A 20,282-nucleotide genomic window follows, 5' to 3' on the forward strand; every position below is an offset into this window, starting at 1 on the left:
AGAAAGGCTTACCGTATTTGCCGGCGTATAAGACGACTGGGCGTATAAGACGACCCCCTAACATTTCCACTCAAAATACAGAGTTTGTTATATACTCGCCGTATAAGACTACCCCCTCTTCCGCACACCTTCCACACACCAAATAAAAGGTAAAACAATATCAGATTTGATTTCAACATTTTAATTTATATTCAAATACTTATGACATGCAGGAAAACTGTCACAAGGCTGTATGTAATCAAACATATACATAAAACAGTGCAAGTTTATTACCGGTAAACATACCGGTAATTCACTAAAGAAAACACACTCTATAGACTGATACCGTAGATGCTTCTCAGGAACATAGGCAAGCAGCCTGAACGGTATGTGGAATGAAGTGGGCGGGCATCGGGAGGCCACTATGGCACGGGGCAAGCACTATGGGCAGTCTATCTGAAGTGTACCTGGCGTATAAGACGACCCCCCACTTGGAGGCATATTTTTCAGGGCCAAAAAATCGTCTTATACGCCGGCAAATACGGTATCTTTTTGGTGCTGAGAAACTGTTCACCTCACCCAAGAAGCCTTCCTTGATTAGCCCCACTCCGTTCACTTGAATTCTGTGCTTCAAGACATCTCTCCTTAGATCGTGTCACCTCAGCACAGCAGTCACCTCTTTTCAGCTACCATCTATTCAGACTGTCCAAAGTGTGAGCAGTTTGAGTTCAGAGAGCAGTTTAAGCTACTTTTAAAAAGACGCAAACAATAATATTCAGCCTCTAATTCTCTAAAACAGCAGTTCTCAACCTGTGGGTTGCGACCCCTTTGGGGGTCGAACGACCCTTTCACAGGGGTCGCCTAAGACCATCGGAAAACAAAAAGATATTTACATTACGATTCATAACAGTAGCAAAATTACAGTTATAGAGTAGCAACGAAAATAATTTTATGGTTGGGGGTCACCACAACATGAGGAACTGTATTAAGGGGTCGCGGCATTAGGAAGGTTGAGAACCGCTGCTCTAAAAACACCTACTTAAATGTAAATTATTCACATATTGATCATAAATAACCTCATGTAGTCATTAAAATAAATCCTCTCCAGACAACACTAGTGTACCCATTTCAGCTATTTTCTTATATTTGAAAGAACTCAAACTACATTTTTAAGTAAGAAGGTTATATCAGTCAGGACATTTCCTGCTCTTCCACCGAATTAGTCTACTTGGTACAGGCCCAGCTCTCTCCGGGCTCGGTGACCTGCCCTCACCTTGGGCTCTCAGCTGTGCTGCTCCGTCATGCCTCAGGAAGACGGCAAGTTGGCATGTGCCCAGTGCACCATGGGTCTCCTGAAGCATCAAAGCCAGAGATGTAATACCTGTGACTATCAGGAACCTCTCAAATCTGATAAGTGGCAGTGTGTTTTTATATTTTTGTAAGTGAGTGGCCTTCCGAGGTTGTGAAAAGGCAGTGTGGTCATGGGCTGTAGAATCATAGAGGTCTGAGGCTGAATCCTGCCTGCAGTGTAGCAACTGTTTGTCCTTACTTAACTGTTACATAACCTCCCAGCACTTTAGCTTCCTCATCTATAAAATGGGGTAATCCTAGTACCGCCTCACAGGGTAGTTAGGATTAAACAAGATAATGCATAGAAAGTACTTGGCACAATGCCTGGCACATGGTAAGCCCTCAACAAAATGCCAGCTCTTACTAATTTAAGCTTCCCCGGACCAGGGACACAACTCTGTTTTCTGCCTTCGTTTCCCATCTCCCTGCATAGTAACACCTAGTCCGTGCTTGCTGCTGGCTGCCTGGCTGACCAGCTTTAACCAGAGTCAAAAACATTGTCCCAGAAAACTCCCTGGGAGGTTGCATGGATTCAGACACTGAGTCTGGCTGTAACGTTTCAGTGTTTTAAAACGCTTGACTCTTGCACATCACAAGCATAGAACTAATTCTCCCCACTAGAAACAGCAGCCTAATGCCCCAACATGTCTCCAGTTTCGTTAGCTCATATTTACTGGGAATTGATTCTGTTCACCTCACCAATGTGTGTAATCAGAGAGGATGTGGTGTGATTACGATCAGTGTGTCTAGAAGAGCCTTTTGAGTTCTCAGTTACTAGGCTTCTGTCGCTCGACATGAGGCCACTGGAACACAAAGTCGACTCGTTGAGAACATGTTTTCGTGACATTGCAGCTTTGCCAAGGCCCTGCTGTAGCTGATTTAGTGTCTACTAACCCTGATATTTTCATATTGTCACATAAATCCAATATCATATCTATGTTCCTCAGATTGTCTCTTCTTTAAAAGAATGTTAAAATAATCAGCTCAGACTCAAAGCCCATATCTTCAAAGCTATCCATTTAGCCAGTATTTACTTCTGCTTTGAGATGGGGATGAGAAAACCATCTGTGAAACTGGAGTTTTACTTTCTCAGACCCCAGGCAAGTAGGACTGGGTGACAGGGGAGCATGTCCCTCAACAGGCCCAGCCTGGGGGAGGGTATGGGTGGGAACTAAAGGGCAATGTGGCCCTTGAAGGAGCCCTTGAAGTTCAGGTTTAGCTGAGTCTATGCTGGCCTCAAGGGTCTGGGCTTAGAAACCCAAGCAGTCATATAGCTGGAGGTGTAATCACACAGGCAGTGGAACCATAGGAATCAAGAAGTTCACAAAGAAATGTTCATAGATGGAACATCTTGTAGCAGCTATAATCCAAGCTTTAATAAAACTGTAAATTCAGAGCTAACATTTAATCTCAACTGCCCCTGCTTTGCCACAAAGGTACGAGATCCTAAATTTAGATTGTACTGTAATACTTGTGCTGCAAATAGGAAAGGAGACATTTTCCTGTTCTTCCTGATTACTATAGAAAGTGAATTATTTATCTTGGGCCCCAGAGTCCTCTTGAGCAATTGCAAGGCCATGTGGAACTGAACCATACCGGTATTTGTAATGCTTCTTGCTAGTTTGTGATTTTCAGAGACTCTGATGGGATTTGCAGGGTCATTAATTAGTCTTACGGCCATGGCACCTATGACTGAATGCACAGCAGAGACAGAATCCATTCGAGCAAACTTAGCACAGAGAAAGCACAACATGGTGTAGGGAAAGGACCCTGAGACTTGGGCTCCAGGCCCCACTCTACTGTTAATAGCCCTTGTGGTCATGAGCTGTTGCTTCCCTGCTCTGGGCTTAGTTTCTATGTGTTTAAATGAGAGTACTGAACCAGACCCTCTCACGTGCCCCTTCTAAAGCTGTCACATTATGGAGTCGGAAATATTTTGAGCAATGTATTTGATGTCTGTGAAATTATTTTCTTTTCCTTTGCATTATCTTTATATGCTATATTGATGTTTTTATTGTGATAAAACATGCAAAACATAAATTTACCATTTTAACCTTTCTAAGTGTACAATTTAGGAGTATTAAGTACATTCACATTGTTGTTCTGCCATCCCTACCATCCACCTCCAGGGTTTTTTTCATCTTCCCAAACTGAAACTCCATTCCCATTAAACACTGACCACCCCTCCCACCTCACTCCCCCCATTCTGTCCTCCTCTCAGCCCCTGGAAACCACCATTCTATTTTCTGTTTCTCTGAATATGACTATAGGTACCTCATATAAGTGGAATCATGTAACAACTGGTATTTTGTGCCTGGCTTATTTCACTTAGCATGTCTTCAGGGTTTATCCAGGTTATAGCATGTTTCAGAATTCCCTTCCTTCTTAAGGCTGAATAATAGTCTATGTTTATACCGTATTTTGACCATACTGACTTTTTTTTTTTAAGATTTTTATTGGGGAATTGGGAGAAGGGGAACAGACAAGTTGCTGTCGTTTTTGTTCTTCAGTCTAGTTGTGGAGGACGTTGCTTCACTGGCCCAAGTTGGCACCATCATTGCGCTCTTCCCGGGCGAGGCAGATCAGTCGCCGGCTTCTGGATGGCCGCTCACTGCGGCTGCTGGCCGCTCACGCTGGCTGCTGGCTACACATGGTAGCCCATGGCAACCCACTGCAGCAGGGACTGCAGCCTACGCCGTCGCTGGCGACTCACGGCTGCCCAGCTTCCAGGTTGAGCTGTTGTTCAGCATCTTAGCTGTGGAGGGCAGTGTCACTGGCCCTCATATGTGGGATCCGAACCGGGGCCCTCTGGCGTCCCAAGCCAGTTCTTAACCATTGCGCCACTCGGCCAGTCCCATACTGACTTTTAAATTCACATAATTCAAAACGATGTGTAAAACAATATTTAAAGCAAGTTTTAGATTTTTTTTAAGCCCAAACACCAAGGAAAGAGAAAATCACATAGTGTGTATATTGTGGGAGTTGGAAAAATAAGAAAGTAGCATGGTTATTTTCAGGTATTGTTCTTCTCAGTGAATATCCTAAATGTGGCAGGGTGTTTTTAAGCACTCCTTTAAAAAAAATGGATTGAGGTCCGGCCAAGTGGCTCATTGGTTAAGAGTTGGCTTGGGAGCGCCAGCCCCGAGCATCAGGGACCTGGTTCAGATCCCACATGAGGGTCAGTGATGCTGCGCCCTCTACAGCTAAGATGGTGAACAACAGATCGACCTGGAGCTTGGCTACCGTGAGTCACTGGCGACGGTGTAGGCTGCAGTGGGGCTGCAGTGGGCCTCCATGAGCTACCGTGAGTGGCTGGCAGCCAGTGTGAGTGGCTGGCAGCCAGCCTGAGCTGCCGTGAGCCACCATGAGAGGCTGTCCATTGGTCGGTGAGCGACTGCCTTACCCAGGAAGAGCACAGTGATAATACCAACATGGGCCAATGAAGCGATGTCCCCCACAACTAGACTGAAGAACAAAAAGACAGCAACTTGTCTGTTCCCCTTCCCCAATTCCCTAATAAAATCTTTAAAAACAAAAAATGGATTGATAAAATTTAACACCCATAAATGATAGATTAAAAAAAAGAAAAGCTTAGCAAATTAGGAATAGAAGGGAAATTATTGGAACTGATAAAGGGTATATACAAAAACTTAACGAGAGGTTATGGATTACATTGGTAAATTCATTTGTCAAAATTGTACAGTTAGGAATTGTGCATTTTAACATATGTAAATTTTACCTCAAAAAAATTAAGTTGAGGGATAGGGAGTGATTACATCAGGGTTTCTCAGCCGTCGCACTATTGACATTTGGGGCCAGAGAATTTTTGTTGTGAGAGCTGTCCTGTACATTATAGGATGTTTAGCAGCATCCTTTACCACTACCCATTAGTTGCCAGTAACACCCTCCCAATTTTGACAACCAAAAATCTTTCCAGACATCACCAAATGTCTGGATGGGGGTTGGGAGGATGGACCAAATCACCCCCAGCTGAGAATCACAGGATTTAGAAACACAGATGAAGTGAGATGAGAATGACAGAATGCGTCTGGTGGTTGCAGCTGGGCGATGGGTGCATAAGGATTCGTTGTACTATTGTGTTGACTTTTATCTATGTTTGAAATTCTCCATAATAACAAAATTTTTATAAAAACAAATAGTGGTCCACCCCCCACATGTACCCACTCATGTGTAATCCAAAATAAAATTTTATTTTGGGGTCAACACAAAACTTCCATACTTCTGTAATTAAATGACTTCATTCTAGATTTTCTTATTGTAGAACTTTAGTTCAGAGAAGCTAAACTTTCTCCTTCCTTTTTTGTGTGCACGTGCTTCTGCTCAGATAGAAGAGCTTTCTTCCTTTTGCACAGCACTTTTTTCTTCCTGAAGAGCGTTTTGAATCTCTTATCTACCCAACCACTCACTTTTCTCTGTCTGATTAAGCTCTGGCCCATCTTGATTTCTATGAGACATCCTTTCCACGGAGAGCTCAGAGCCTCTTCTATCACTCAGTCGAAAGGGTCCTCCCTTTGTGCCGCACTGAGGGAGGAGACAGACACTACAATTCTCCAGAGGCATTTACAACCATCATCAGGGCCGTCAAGGACCTAGAGACGGGAGGACCGAATAAGCTTGTGAAACAAAAGTATCAGTCAATGAAAAAAATTACAATAAACATCATGCTTAAAGGTCAAATATAGGAAGATTTTCTCTTGACATTAGGAATAAGACAAGGATGTCTGCTGTCACCATTTCGGTCCCACAGTGCTCTTAAAGTCTTAGCCAGAACAAGAAGGCAAAAAAATAAAATAAAAATGTTTTGAAGAAACAAAAGGCATACAGATTAAAAAGGAAGAAACAAAACTGTTCTTTGTAACACAGAACACAATTGTGAATGACGACATCCAAAAGAATTTACAGATAAACTATTAGAATATAAATTTAACAGGGTTGCTGGATATAAGGTCAGTATTAAAAATATTTTTAATGCTTTTAACATTTCTATGTACCAGCAACAAACAATTTAAAAATTAAAAACTTTTAATGAAATAATTTACTGTAGCCTTAAGAAAACATTAAATACCTAGGAATAAATCTATCAAAAAATGTGCAAGTCTTCTACATAGAAAAATGATATAATTTTAAGAGACATTAAACCTTTAAAATGACAGGATAGCTCATGTTCCTGGATTAAAAGACTCAAAAGATGTAAATTCTTCCAAAACTCATAGAAAGAATTGGTACAATTCCAGGAGGAGTGGGATGGGTGTGTGTGTGTGTGTGTGTGTGTGTGTACTGATAAGCTGAGTCTAAAAGTTAGGTAGAAATACAGAAGGCCAAGAACAGCTAAAATCATTTTAAAGAAAAAGAACAGAGTTGGAAGACTTAAACCTCAGGATAGCAAGACTTAGTTTAATACTATAGTAATTAAGGCTGTGTGGTACTGGCACCAGGGACAAATAGGCCAGTAGAATGGAATTGAGTTCAGAAAAAGACCCACACACATATATAGACACTTGATTTATGACATATGAGTAAGTGGCCCTGTAATTCAGTTGAGAAGGGATGATCTCAATAAATGGGCATTTGGATATCCATATGGGGGAAAAGTTAATCTTTACCTTTACCACACACTATATACAAAGATGATATCCAAAAACCTAATAAACATAATAATCATCCAGGAAAATGTAAATTAAAACCCCAAGGATATCAGAATGGCTAAAATTAAAAAGACTGACAATACCAAGTGTTAGTGAGGATGTGAAGCAACTGGAACTTTCATATATTGCTGGTTGGAACAGAGATTGGCACAAACTGGCAGTCTCTACTACAGCTCAACATATGCCTACCCCATGATCCAGCAATTCTACACTTGAGCAAATTCCACCCCAGAGAAATGAGGGCACATGACCACCAAAAGACATGTACAAGAATGTAAAAAAAAAAAATGTTTGTAGCAGATTAGTGAGCAGTAAGCTAATCTTCAGCGATAGAGGGCTGAAGACTGGTCACCTTTGTTGAGAAGTAAGGAAGGGCTGAAGACTGGAAGAGAACCTGAGGTAGCCTTCTGGGATGCTGGAAATGTCTTACGTCTTTAGTTAGGCAATAAGACACATACATATGTAAAAGTTTATCAAGCTACATGCTTGGCTTTTGTGTACTTTACTGTATGAAAGCTATACCTAAATTTTAAAAAAAGACAGGAAAGCAACAGCATGTCCCCACCTTGGTCCATCCATTTGTCATATCTTGAACTGTCTCATCTGTGCCACCTCATTGAAGGACTTTGCTGTGCATATATGGTTCTTTACCTTCTAGGAGTCTACCTTTATCTTATTTACTCAAGGTTTTCATCGCTACTGATAGTCACGATGTCCCCCCAAGAGTTGGAGCCACTTTAAGAAGTGAACCCCTCAAAGCTTTCCATTGCTGGGTGATGATGACCTTTCACAAGCATAGCATGTACCCCAGTAGCCGATCAACAACATGAGCCACACCACCCCAAAAATTATCTCTGAGGCTCAAACAAATTTGGCCAATGGCCGACCACTTCTTGCGCAATGCCTCACACCTAAGGAGATGAACTATTAGCTATCTTCAAAGATGAAAACCAGCATATTTTCATGATAAGTGGGGCCTTTCACCTTCACTTCCCACAGACAGCTGCTAAGTCTGTCAGACTAGCTCCTGCCTTTCCTGACTGCGTTGCTTTTTGTAAAACCTAAGACCAAGGTTTCCATCTCTTCAGCTGTCTGGTGTGGACAGAATTTTATTGCCTGGCCAAGGATTGAAAGTGTCATATCTCAAGATATGGGAGACACTAGAAAATTATGTCTGGCTGATTCAAAACTCTTCCTGTCACTTAAGACTATACAATTATTTATGCATATAATATATCTCTGGGAAGTAGAAAGTAGAGAAAAGTAGGAACTATCCCCATAGGTTTTATTCCTACCAACAAATAATGCTAAGACATAGCTTTGATTTTGACAAGGCTCTGAAATTTTGCTACATGGAAGATAAAGTCAAATCCTCACCAGGCCTCCAATAGCATATTGAAAAAAAAAGAAGAAAGAAAAATATTTCCAGTTCATAAAAGTATAGAAAATAGTGTCAAGAATACCAGCTCACCACTCAGTCAAATCTTAGCATGCTCCCACATTTGATTTAGATATTTTTTTATATAAAGTAAATCATTACATTTATTGCTGAAGCCCCCTGGGGACCCTACCCCACCATTCCCCTCCCTCCATGCCCAGACATAGCCACTATTCTGATTTTGATTTTTATCATTCCCATATGTATTTTGATATGTTACACGTGTATATATTCACAGATGATACATAATTTTGTTTTGCATATTTTAAAACTATAAAAATTGTACTATATGTATCATTCCCCCGCTACCTTTTTTTTGCCCAATATAATATTTTTTGAGGTTTATCTATGGTGATATATGTTGTTTGAGTTCATTCAGTGTCATATGCCATTGCATGAATACGTCACCATCTGTTTATCCATTCTACTGTTGGTGGACATTTAGTTTGTTTCCAGTCTTTTGCTTTTACAAACTGTGGATCCAGGAAACATTTTTTCACAAGAGCAAGAATTGCTCTAAAGGATATGTGTGATGTATGGTGGGTTGTGCATGTCTTCAAGTAAGAAAATATTACTGAATTTTCTCCAAAGTGCTTTAACTAATTCATATTTTCCCCGTAAATGTGAATTTCACTGCACCATATCCATGCCAACACTTGGTATTATCAACCTCTTTACTTTTGCCTATCTGATGAGTACAAAATGTTATACAACTGTGGCTTTAATTTACATTTATTAGGTTATTTATAAGGTCAGGTTATCATTTCACATGCCTTGTGGGCACCTGAATTTTTGCTTTTGTGAATTGCCTGTTCAGATCTTTGCCCCACTGTTGTTGCTATTGTTGCTGCTCTTTTTCTTACTGATTTGCAGAAATCTTTATGTGTTCTGAATATTGTTCTTTCCCTGATATTGTAGATATCCTCTTCTAGTTTGTGCCTTGTTACTTTTGTTTATGTGTTTTTTGATATAGACTCATTTTAAGGTTGTAGATTTTTCTTTTTTCTTTTTTTTAAGATTTTATTAGGGAATTGGGGGAGGGGAACAGTGTTGGGAATTGGGGAAGGGGAACAGCCAAGTTGTTGTCCTTCAGTCTTAGTTGTGGAGGGCGCAGCAGGGTCAGCTCCAAGTCCAGTCCCACCCAGCCACCTGTCAGCAGCTCGCAGCCGCTCAGCTCAAGGTGCCGTGTTCAATCTTAGTTGCTGGGGAGGACACAGTCCACCATCCCATGCGGGAGTCAAACCGGTAACCTTGTTGTTAGGAGCATGTGCTCTCACCAGCTGAGCCATCCTGCCACCTGTTGGCAGCTCAGCGGCTGCTCAGCTCAGGCCAGGCATCAAACCACTGTTGCTCAGAGCTCAAACTCTTGAGCGAGCTCTTAACCAACTGAGACACTTGGCCAGCCCTATTATGCAGCCTTTTTAGATTGGCCTCTTTTACTTAGTCATATGCATTTGTGGCTCCTCCATGTCTTTTCATGGGTTTATAGCTCATTTCTTTTTAGCACTGAATAATATTCCATCGTCTGGATGGACCACAGTTTATCCATTGAGCTACTGAAGGACATCTTGATGGCTTTGAAGTTTTTGGCAATTATGAATAAAGCTGTTAAAAGCATCACGTACAGGTTTTTGTGTGGACATAAGTTTTCAACTTCTTTGGGTAACTACCAAGAAGCATGACTGCTGGATTGTATGGTAAGAGTATGTTCACTTTTACAAGAAACGACCAAACTGTCTTCCAAAGTGGCTATTCCATTTTGCATTCCCACCAGCAATGAGAGTTCCTGCTGCTCCACATCCTCTCCAGCATTTGGTGTTGTCAGTGTTCCAGACTTTGGCCATTCTAATAGGTGTGTAGTGGTACCTCATTATTTACTTTGCATTTCTCTGATGACATGTGATATGGACCATCTTTTCATATGCCTATTTGCCATCCATATGCCTTCTTTGATGAGGTGTCTGTTAAGATCTTTGGCCCATTTTTTTCTTACTCAGGTTGTTCGTTTTCTTATGGTTGAGTTTTAGGAGTGTTTTGTCTATTTTGGATAACAGCCCTTTATCAGATGTGTCTTTTACAAATATGTTCTTCCAGTCTGAGGTGTGTTTTCTGATTCCTTTGACATTGCCCTCTGCAGAACAGAAGATTTTCTTTTTAATGAAGTCCAGCTTATCAGTTATTTCTTTCATGATCAGGTCTTTGGTGTTACATCTAAAAAGTCATCACCATACCCAAGATCATTTAGGTTTTTCTCCTAGGAGTTTTATAGTTCTGCGTATTACATTTAGGTCTGTTATCCATTCTGAATTAATTTTTGTGAGGAGTATAACGTCTAGATTCATTTTCTTTGCATGTGGATGTCCAGCTGTTCGAACACCATTTGTTGAAAAGACTGCTCTATTGTATTTCCTTTGCTCCTTTGTGAAAGATCAGTTGACTATATTTGTGTGGGTCTATTTTGGGTTCCTATTCTGCTCCATTTGCCTATTTGTCTGTGCTTTCACCAGTACCCTACTGTCCTGATTACTGTACCTTTTAATAAGTCTTGAAGTCGAGTAGTGTCAGCCCTCCAACTTTGTTCTCCTTCAATATCGCTATTTTGGGCATTTTGCATCTCCATATAAACTTTAGAGTCAGTTTGTCAATGCCTCACCATTTTTTTGTAGTGTTATTTTTCATCTAAGTTATTCCAAGTAAAACATTGATGTATTCTCCAAGTTTTTATACCATTATCAAAATTATAATCACTATGACCATTAATAGTGTCTCTCATTAATGAGTTTACCTTATCTTTAGTCATTAACTCTCCTGTCCATAGGAAAGTGTAGGGAGAATGAGAGAATGCAGAGTGTCCCAGGGCCCAAAGGGAGCTCATTTCATCCCTGCTTGATGTAATTATAAAGGGCTTTCTGAGAAGAGCAGGGCAGTGGCAGATATGGCAAGCTGTGTCCTAAACATAAGATTTGTAGTGGTGGTAGTAGTGGGACTGTCACCCACTGCTGCCTTTGTCGGGTTGGTTGCATGTGTTTCCATTCTCCTAAACTCAACGGGCCAGAGTATATTAGGCTTCAGCCATTTTTGTGCCACTTGGTAGCCAAGAGCAGCAGCAGGTTAGCGGTACGCGTGGAATCGGCAGGGAATAGGATGAGCTCGAAGCCAATGCTGCCCTGTAGCACTTACCTAGGCAGCAGGAAATGGAAGTACAGCTACCTGTCCACCTCATCATCCAACCCTGTCCATCGTGTGAGATACTTTTAGCAATTTTTTTCACCTCTGGAACTTTGATTTTCTCGTCTATAAAATGGGAACAATAAATACCTACAGAGCAGGGTCTTGTAAAGACTCAATGAGATGAAAAATTCCTAGCATCGTTCCTAGCAATTGGTGGGCAATCAGAAAAGTTGATATCCTTCCAAATAATTAGCATCCAAGAGAATTAGCAACGACAAAAAGGGCAGATTGTTGTGCAGAGACAGATGTTTAAATCTGGTTTACTCTCCTGTATCCTCACTAGCATTCAGAGAAATTCATCCATGTGCAAGGAAAATAAATCTAGACACAGACCTTACACTATTCACAAAAGCAATACTGAGTCACCGTTTTTGCCTGTTGAATAAGCAAGGTTTTCATGACAGTTTTCAGTGCCAACAAGGATGCAGTCTGTACTGGCAAACATGTGAAGAGGTGCATGCCATTTGGAAAGCTGTTCAAGATACATATCAAGAGCCTCAAAAATGTCCTTATCCTTTGATCTGTCCCAAAGACTCTCTCCTAAGGAGATGCCATTAATAGATCTAGAATTATATATACAAAGCTGTTCATCACAGCGTTCATTATTTATAATAATAAAAATCTAGAAACAAGTTATAGAAGAATGGTTAAATGTGTTCAAGTTCCACACACACGCACCATAGAATACTACATAGGCATTAAAAATCATTTCTTAAAAGACTGCCAAGATGGGAAAATAGAATTCAAAAAACTTCATATATCAAGTGGAAAAACCAGATCATAAAACTGTACATACAGTATAATTCTAGTTTTTTATACACAGAGACTGGTGGGAATTATACTATGGCTTCTTGCTTTTTTCCTGGGTAATAAGAATTATAACTAATGTTTTTTCTTTTATATTTGTTAATTTTCTGAATTCTCTCCAATGAGAATGTATTACACTGAAAATCAGGAAAAGGTTATTAATCAGCCTGGGTGTACTAGGCGTTGTGTCCATAGGAAGTGGCTCGTAATATTCTGCTTTGTTCCCACAGCTGCTGCTGGACACCCATTCCCTGAAGATGGTCCTGCTTGATCTACCTTCCATCGGCTCGCAGGTGGTGAGGAAGGCACCTGCCAGTTACACTAAGATTGTTGTGAAAGGCATGACCCGGGCGGAAATGATCCTCAAGGTGTGTCCTCCTCGGGGTTTCTGTTACAAGAGGCTGGTTGTCTGCTCACTCATTCCAAGGAGTACTGGTTTTGCAGGCCCAGGTTAGGGCCTATCCCATCCGTCCCAAAGGATCGTGCACATTCTTTGGTGGGACTAAATTTTGGCCTCATCAGAAACTGTTGAAAGTCAGTGGATAGTTCCTTGGGGGTCAGTAATTCTTCCTGACAAATGAGTTCTCCATTGTAATGAGATTCTCTTGTAACAAGATTTGGCCAAGATTGCAAGTTAGGTGGGGTTGTCTCTGTGAATCAGTGTCTAAGTCAGGGGTCTCTTTGCTTCTCAGCAGGAATTTCCGGCCCAGCTATCAGTTACTCCCTCCCACATAAGCCTCTTTGGCTTTCCAAGCTCTGCAACTTTACAAGAACTCTGAACAGATGTTTCAGAAACTAACTCAAGTCAGTGAATGGGTTTCCTAAAGCCCCATTTAACAAAACGTTGTATGCGGAATGCTGATGTTGCGAATGTCTGAAGCCTTGAGCACCTGTACTTGCTGAGAAGAGAGGGGGCCTGTTAGGGAGGGGGGGGAGAAGGCTAAAGAACTAATGGAACTGCAGTAAAATGCCCTTAAAAAGCCAGGGCCTGCAGGCCCTTCAGGCCTGTCTCCCAGACAGAATGACTCAAACGATGGCAGGATTAAAAAGCAGCCGCGGGACCTGAGACATTGGAGGGACCAGGTGAGGGTCCTGCACAGACCTTGCGCTTCTGGCCTGAGGAAATTGGAAGCAGCCCGGTAATCAGTTTCTTCCGCAGCTGGTTTACTCGCCAGGGAGGGGAGCAGAGCTGGGGAATTATCTGCAGAGAATTTCTGAGTGAGCTGTTCCTTGCCATTCTGAGTTACACGCTCAGGAATTCAAAACAAAACCAGTCTGCCGGAGGAAGAAAATCAGACACTGCCTCGCAAAAGCAAATGGAAATGAATGTGAGGATTGCGATGCCATCACTCTCCCCCTGCTTGTGTATTACTTGAATGTAGTTAAATGAAGTTCCAGATTGTAAGCCGTGGAAAGAGTGAGGCAGCCTTGGGTTTTTTGTTTTTTGAGAAAAATCCACTTAAATCAGTGCCTTTTGCTGCCTGGTCCTCAGGAACAATGCTCTGTGAAGACAGAGTAGAGACCACGAACCCACAAAATGTCTCAGACAGAAGACCCTCTCACACAGCATTTCCCAAATGGTTCTGATATTTAAAATACCCCCTGGGATTTTCCTTTTTAAATATCCCCTGGGAGTTTTTAAATATCTCAGGCCCTCAGAACTATTGGGTTGTTGGAAAAGTCATGACTTATTTTTTCTATGTTTTTTGTTGCAAAAATGCATCATGACTTTTCCGTCAGGCCAACAGAATCTTCAAAGGAAGAACATAGGAACCTGCACTTAAAAATGATACTTACGATTTGGCAAACGTAGGGAACAGGGCTCTAACCGAATGTTGAGATGAAATAGCCATCAGGACATTTCGGCGTTTGGGGCTGCTGCTGCTTAAGGAAATCTTGCAGGGTCCGTCACGTGGTCAGCTTGCCAGTGAGGACAGGTGGTCCCCTGCCCTCCCGTCGTGAGCCTCCCGTGAGGCCTGCTCTCGTCTCTCTCCCTTCGTAGGTAGTGATGGCTCCTCACGAACCGTCGGTGGTGTTTGTTGACAACTACATCAAACTGCTTACGGACTGCAACACAGAAACCTTCCAGAAGATACTGGACATGAAGGTTAGCTCGGTGTCTCGTTCGATCCACTTGCACATCCTTCTCACACGCAGTGGTTCTGAGCTGGGGAGGTAGCGGGGTGAGATATGGGTCCCTGGGGAGCTTTCTCAAGGTGCATACGCCTGCCCCATGCTGCCAACCAGACGCAAAGAAGCCTTTTGAAGAGAAGAATCCCAGGCATATGAACTTCCTGATCCTGATGGTACCATCCTGCCCAGTCGAGGACCACTTCTCACTCTGTTTATCTGTCCTTTCTTCTCTCTCAATCCCCTCTCTCTCTCCTATCCTATTATCTTTCTTTCTTCTGCTTCTTTCCCAAGCTACTACCCAGGGCTGGTAACTCCCCAGAAGAAAGTGTTAACTCCTCAGCCCAGAGTAATTTTGCTGTTTGCAGAGCCTCAGCTGCTGCGCCTTCACCTCCAGCCTTCCAGGGATCAGCCTTCACATTCTCCTCCTTTCTCTTTCCACCCCAGGGGCTAAAGAGGAGCGAGCAGAGCAGCATGCTGGAACTCTTCCGCCAGAGGCTCCCCACGCCGCCCTCAGGGCCCGAAAGCTCCAGCTCACTGTCCCTTCTGACGCCCACACCGGAGCAGGAGTCATCGCGCATCCGCAAACTGGAGAAACTCATTAAAAAGAGACTGTAGGAGCAGACAAGGGGCACTTGTTCCCCCTGGTCCGTGGCCCTCAGTGTCCAGCTCCCTGGAAGCCCCCACCTCCCCTGTGCTCACCCTGACTCTCAGATCCTGAATCTTGAAACTCCCTGGGACGTTGGGGTGGTTCGTGTGTCTCTCCCATGCCCTGTCTTAATTCCTGTCCTAATCGGAGAAGCCGAGTCAGGGCCGGGTTACAAAGAGGCGGTTTCGGGGGTCTCTGATTCCTGCAGCAGAGACAGCACTGAGTGAAATGTCCCCGCGCTTCATTTGCTGTTTCCGGGCTGCTCTCGACTGGTCCAGCTGTCACTGACGGTAGCCTCCCTCCGCAGTCACACCCTCTGGCATGTGGCCCTGTTCCCCACCACGCCCCGGTCCAGGAAACTTGAGTGACGAAGCCTGGACCTCACCCCCCCTTCCTCTGCTGCTGTTTGAGGTTGGCTGTAGGGCCTGAGCTCATGAAATGGCAGATGACACGTGTGGGACACTAGCCTTTCTTTATGAAGGAAATGGAAGCAGGAGCACTCTTCCGTGTAAATCCCAGTTTGGATCCATATTTCGCTTCCATGACACGGTCAATTCTCCCAGTCTTCTCATTTTGCAGTCATCTCCAGGTCCCTCTCCATGTACAGCGAAGGGAAGATTTCCTCTGTCTCTCACCCAGGAGGACTGTGTGCTCCAGGCCTGGGAAGCAGGTGACCTCTCTGCTGCGGGGCTCCTGGCCTGGGTGTGGGACAGACCCAAAACTGACAGGGAGAGGGTTCTGCTCAGTGCTCTCACAGTGTGATCTAAGAGGGTGATTGTCTCGGTTTCTTTATTCCCACTCTGCACCTGACTCCTAGGGGAGGGATTGCCTTCTGGGGAGGGAAACCAGGAAGTTTTCCTAGGAAACAGTGTCCTACGCTTTCTCCTCAGATGAAGCTATGAGAGCCCAGGAGCCCCTTCCTAACCATTCATTTTCACACCCAAGGTACTTTCCAGATCACCTGAAATTACAAAGGTAATGTGCAATGCCAGAGTGGCATGTTACTTTATCACTAATGAAAAAGAACCCAGATCCATGGATACCTAAGGAACAGAACACTGACCTTAAACACCGCCTCAGAACCTGCCCCCTGGCCCGCCCCGTCCTGTCCACCATGGGCTCTTGGCCAGCACAGCTTGACAGAAGAGAATTGCCTCACAGAACGGTTTCAATCCTGGCATCACGGGCATGGGCAGCGTAGTTGCCCTGATTCACTTGGTTCCCTGGAAACCAAGCCTCCGTTAGCTGTGACCGTGGCCTCTGGGTGACCGCTGTTTGTTCAGGAATTGTGAACAATTTGTTGACCAGGTAGGGCCCACACTAAGGAGGAAGGTGGAACTCTTTACAGAGAACACCCAAAGCAGGCCTCAGGATAAAATTAGGATATCAGATCTTGCTCAGGACAGAGGAAGTTTCCTAAAAATCCTGAAACTTGTGACAGCGATACAGTGGGAGACTTTCAGGTTTGAAAACCTGACTTGTCTTCTGCACTTGTCTTCTGTTCCCCTTCCTTCTCCGTCAGCCGTTCGCCCAGACCCAGTCCACCGGTCCCAGCTCTGATTGTGGGCCTCATTTCTTCATCAGCCTCCAGCCTGTTCTTGCTAGTCTGACTCTTAGGTATTGAGCATCTCAAACTCAAGAACACTGAGAAGAAAGCAGGTGGTGGGAGAAAGAGGTATGGCCTTCGGCTGAGCTCAATTAGTAAGAGATGGCTGAATAGGAAGAGTGTAGGAAGGGTGGGCAGGGGGTTGGGAGAGCACCTGGCAGCTCAGCAGGTAGATTTCACTGCTCCCAGCCAGTCTTCTTGTCGCACCCGCGAAGTCACACAGCCGGCACTAACTGAGGTTAACATTCTCTTCCCGCTTTTGGACAAAAGGGACAGTGGGCCCATTTCCAAAGAGCACAGTCACTTCAGCCGTCTGTCGTCCTCCTGGGGATCCAGGAAAGCCAGTGGGCTGCTGCACCTGGCTCTTGTCACTCTCAGTGTTTACAGATTCGTGGTTCGTTCGCAAAGGGTCAACCTCTGGCCGTCGCCATAATGGCATTGACGTGTCAAGCCCTGTTTTCTGCCGGTTGGTGGTCATAGTCAGGGAAGTTGTCTCCTGGAGTTATTATACTGTCAGTAATCTCCAAGGAGTCAACAGCTGTCAGCAGGAGTTACGTTAAATGTCTCCTTGCTGGCGTCTGAATGCTGTGTGCGCCTCTCGTAAGGACAGACCATGTTCCTCCACTGGGGGAATGCATCAGAACCACCTGAGGCTCTGTGTACAGATTCAGATGCCTGAAGATTGTGAGCTAGTAAGTCTGGAGTGGGGCCTGGCGTGGAGGTTGAAAAGTTCCATAGGTATTATAGTGTTTTCACCTTGTTATGAACCATTGCAATAGAGAGAAATTTGGTTTATTCAACGGTTCCTATAGCACATTTTCATCAATGTGCATTTTTTTCTGGCTCTCTAAGCAAGCGTAATTACTGTACAGCTGAGCTGTTACCAACATGGTAAAGATTCTCTGCTGATAACCAGCAGTTTAATTTTAAACTTGTGTTGCTAGTAGGGACCAGGCCAGAAATGGTGCCGTCCCCATACTGACAAGATTCTTCCTGTTTTGATGACCCAGCCCCAAACAGAAGGTTTATTTATTACTGTCCCTTCAAAATAATATATCTAAAGGAGCACACATTGATAAAAACGGTAACTTAACAACTCTGTTATTAAGCTAAACTTAGAGATTGTTCGTTCCACTTTCGGTAGCTCCTTTAAAAAAAAAAACTTTGAAGTTGCTTTATGTGGTTAAAATAAATATTAGTAATTTATACTTGATAAAGAGTTTGCGGCTGCTCTTATTATGGACAGACTTCCTGAGAGCTGGCTTAGAGGTGCCCAGGCTGGAGGAAGTTCTGTTTGGATCATAATACTGCAACGGGAACCACAAAGGACCATGAAGGGTGTTTGGACCTCCAGATTCAGTTCTGGAATTGAAGCTATCGCCACGCCTCCCTCATTGAAGAACAAAGCCAGTACCTAGGACTCTGCCCGGCCCCCAGAAAAGGGTGCCTGCTTTCCTGTGCCTAAGTTGGCTCCTCAGTGCCGACCAAACAGGACTGAGCGCAGACTGCCAAAGACCATGTGCCAGTTATGGGGCAGGCAGGGCGAGCGCACAGGTCTGAGGCTGCTGCCCGATCCGCGGGATGTGCCCCCAGCTCATCCTGAATTGCCACTGGACAAGGAAACCTAGTTCCCTGTTTATGGAATGCTAGGGAAAATGCCAAAAGCTCACAGCTGGAAATTCAATTCCTCTCCCTAGGAAGAGAAATCTCCAAAATAACTAGCTAGCTTGAGGGTGAAAGCAAGTGTTTCACACTTCTTGTCTACTCCACATGAGATGGCTAAAAATAAAATTATGAGAACTGCTTTGGGCCACTTAAACAATGCCTTGGGAACATTGTCATATGAAAAGCTAGCATGTGTAAAGAATACCGTTGCATTTTATACAGTAAAAAAGTTGCCGGTCTCATTCTAGTGGTTATCAGAATAGATAGCCTCTCGGACCCTCAAAGTGCTATACCTGTGGGACAGATCCGTTTCCTTAAAATAAAGAGATTGCTTTTTCGTGTAAATATCTTTCATTTTCCCCATCTGGAAGTAATTTCTTGGTGCATATTGGAGCATAAAATACTACAGTTAATTAAAGCATTACTGGATGTCATCTGCTAGGATGTATTTCCGTACTGTTGACAGAAAACAGAACAGACCATAGGAAAGAATTAGCAAGCCCATGAACCCTGGGCTCCCCTCTCGGCGTCTGCCCTTCTCCCTGGTGACGATGTGCCCCTTCCCTGACGCCTAAGGAAGCAGTGCACAAAGTAAAATGTGTTCATTAGCGAGGTCCTGGCACGGCCAGCTGCGGTGGAAACCCTCTCTGTAAATGTGCAGAAAGTGTTCGGCTGCTGATTTGCAAACCTTGCGCTCTGCATGTCTATCCTGTTGACTTTCCCTTCTCCACCTTGCTGTGCCAGTCACAGCCTGCTTTTCCACGTGACTACCTAAGGATTGCTCTCCTGTACACAGTAAGTTAATTCCGTTTCCTTAATAACCGGGTGGGCACTCTGCAGTGAACGTTTTGGGAAGTCTGATGATTCTTCCAACTGTGGAAAATCTGTTGCAGCACTTCCATTAGGTTGGCTTCGAGATCGTTACCTAGTTGCCATTCTTTCCTTTCACCAGCTCCCCATTGTAAGAGGGTAGCCAGGGATCAACCTGGTGAGAAAAGAAACACTTGTGTGTAAACCACCTAGAAGAACAGTGCAAGATGATGGACCTGCCCAGGCGTTCTTCCTTCTCACCTGCATAACGGGGCGTGAGCAGTGGGATATGAAGTATGGGGGTTCGTGTGAAAAGCAGCCTGGGATTGGAAACTTCTGCAGAACACCTGGTCTCCAGGTCTGCTTCTAGCACATTGACATTGGGCAAGTCATTGACCCTCTGAGCCTCAGTTTTCAAGATCTGTGAAAAGGGAGCATAGTCAATAGGGCTGTGAAGTTCACACAAGACCCGGTTGTGCACACATGCCCCAGAGGCTGTAAGGCAGTATGAGATGAGATGTGATCGCTGTCACTCGCCAGGCCTGAAGCACAAGTGGCTGGCTGGTCAGTGTGGTGTGTTACCCCAGGTGGCTGGACTCCTTTCCCTGGGTGGGCTTGAACCAAAGGGCTAAGTGACAACACACCCTGCTGCTGTGTGCGGGCGGCACCCACGGCAAGCATCGGAATAGCTAGGCTTTGCCTTTTTAGGTCATGATTGCAATGGCCAATTTATTCAAGAGTTTTAAAAGACTCTCCAGCCTCTGTTCCCCTTCTGGCAGCTGCTGTTTCCGTAGCATTTAGGGATAAACCGTAGACACTGAAAAGAGCTTCCTTCTCCTGGTGGTGTTGGCTGGGCTGCATGTTGTGGAAAATGTGGCACGTGGGCCAGCCGAGTGGCACATTGGTTAAGAGCTGGCTTGGGATGCCAGAAGGCCCCAGTTCGGATCCCAC

At 44.1% G+C, this 20,282-nt stretch overlaps 1 protein-coding gene across 4 annotated transcripts in view; it reads left to right on the plus strand.

Moving 5' to 3' along the window:
* Nucleotides 1-18,955, plus strand: part of VPS53 (VPS53 subunit of GARP complex) — a 158,867-nt gene extending 139,912 nt beyond the window's left edge. For all 4 annotated transcript variants that reach the window (XM_019650460.1, XM_019650458.1, XM_019650462.1 and 1 more), the window contains 3 exons: nt 12,702-12,839; nt 14,474-14,578; nt 15,049-18,955. In XM_019650460.1, the coding sequence (XP_019506005.1) occupies nt 12,702-12,839; nt 14,474-14,578; nt 15,049-15,219 (414 nt within the window). In that variant the 3' untranslated portion in view covers nt 15,220-18,955. The remainder of the gene's footprint in view (nt 1-12,701; nt 12,840-14,473; nt 14,579-15,048) is intronic.
* Nucleotides 18,956-20,282: the final 1,327 nt, after the last annotated feature.

This window comes from Hipposideros armiger, unplaced genomic scaffold (genome assembly GCF_001890085.2).
Source record: "Hipposideros armiger isolate ML-2016 unplaced genomic scaffold, ASM189008v1 scaffold_141, whole genome shotgun sequence".
Taxonomy (NCBI): domain Eukaryota; kingdom Metazoa; phylum Chordata; class Mammalia; order Chiroptera; family Hipposideridae; genus Hipposideros; species Hipposideros armiger.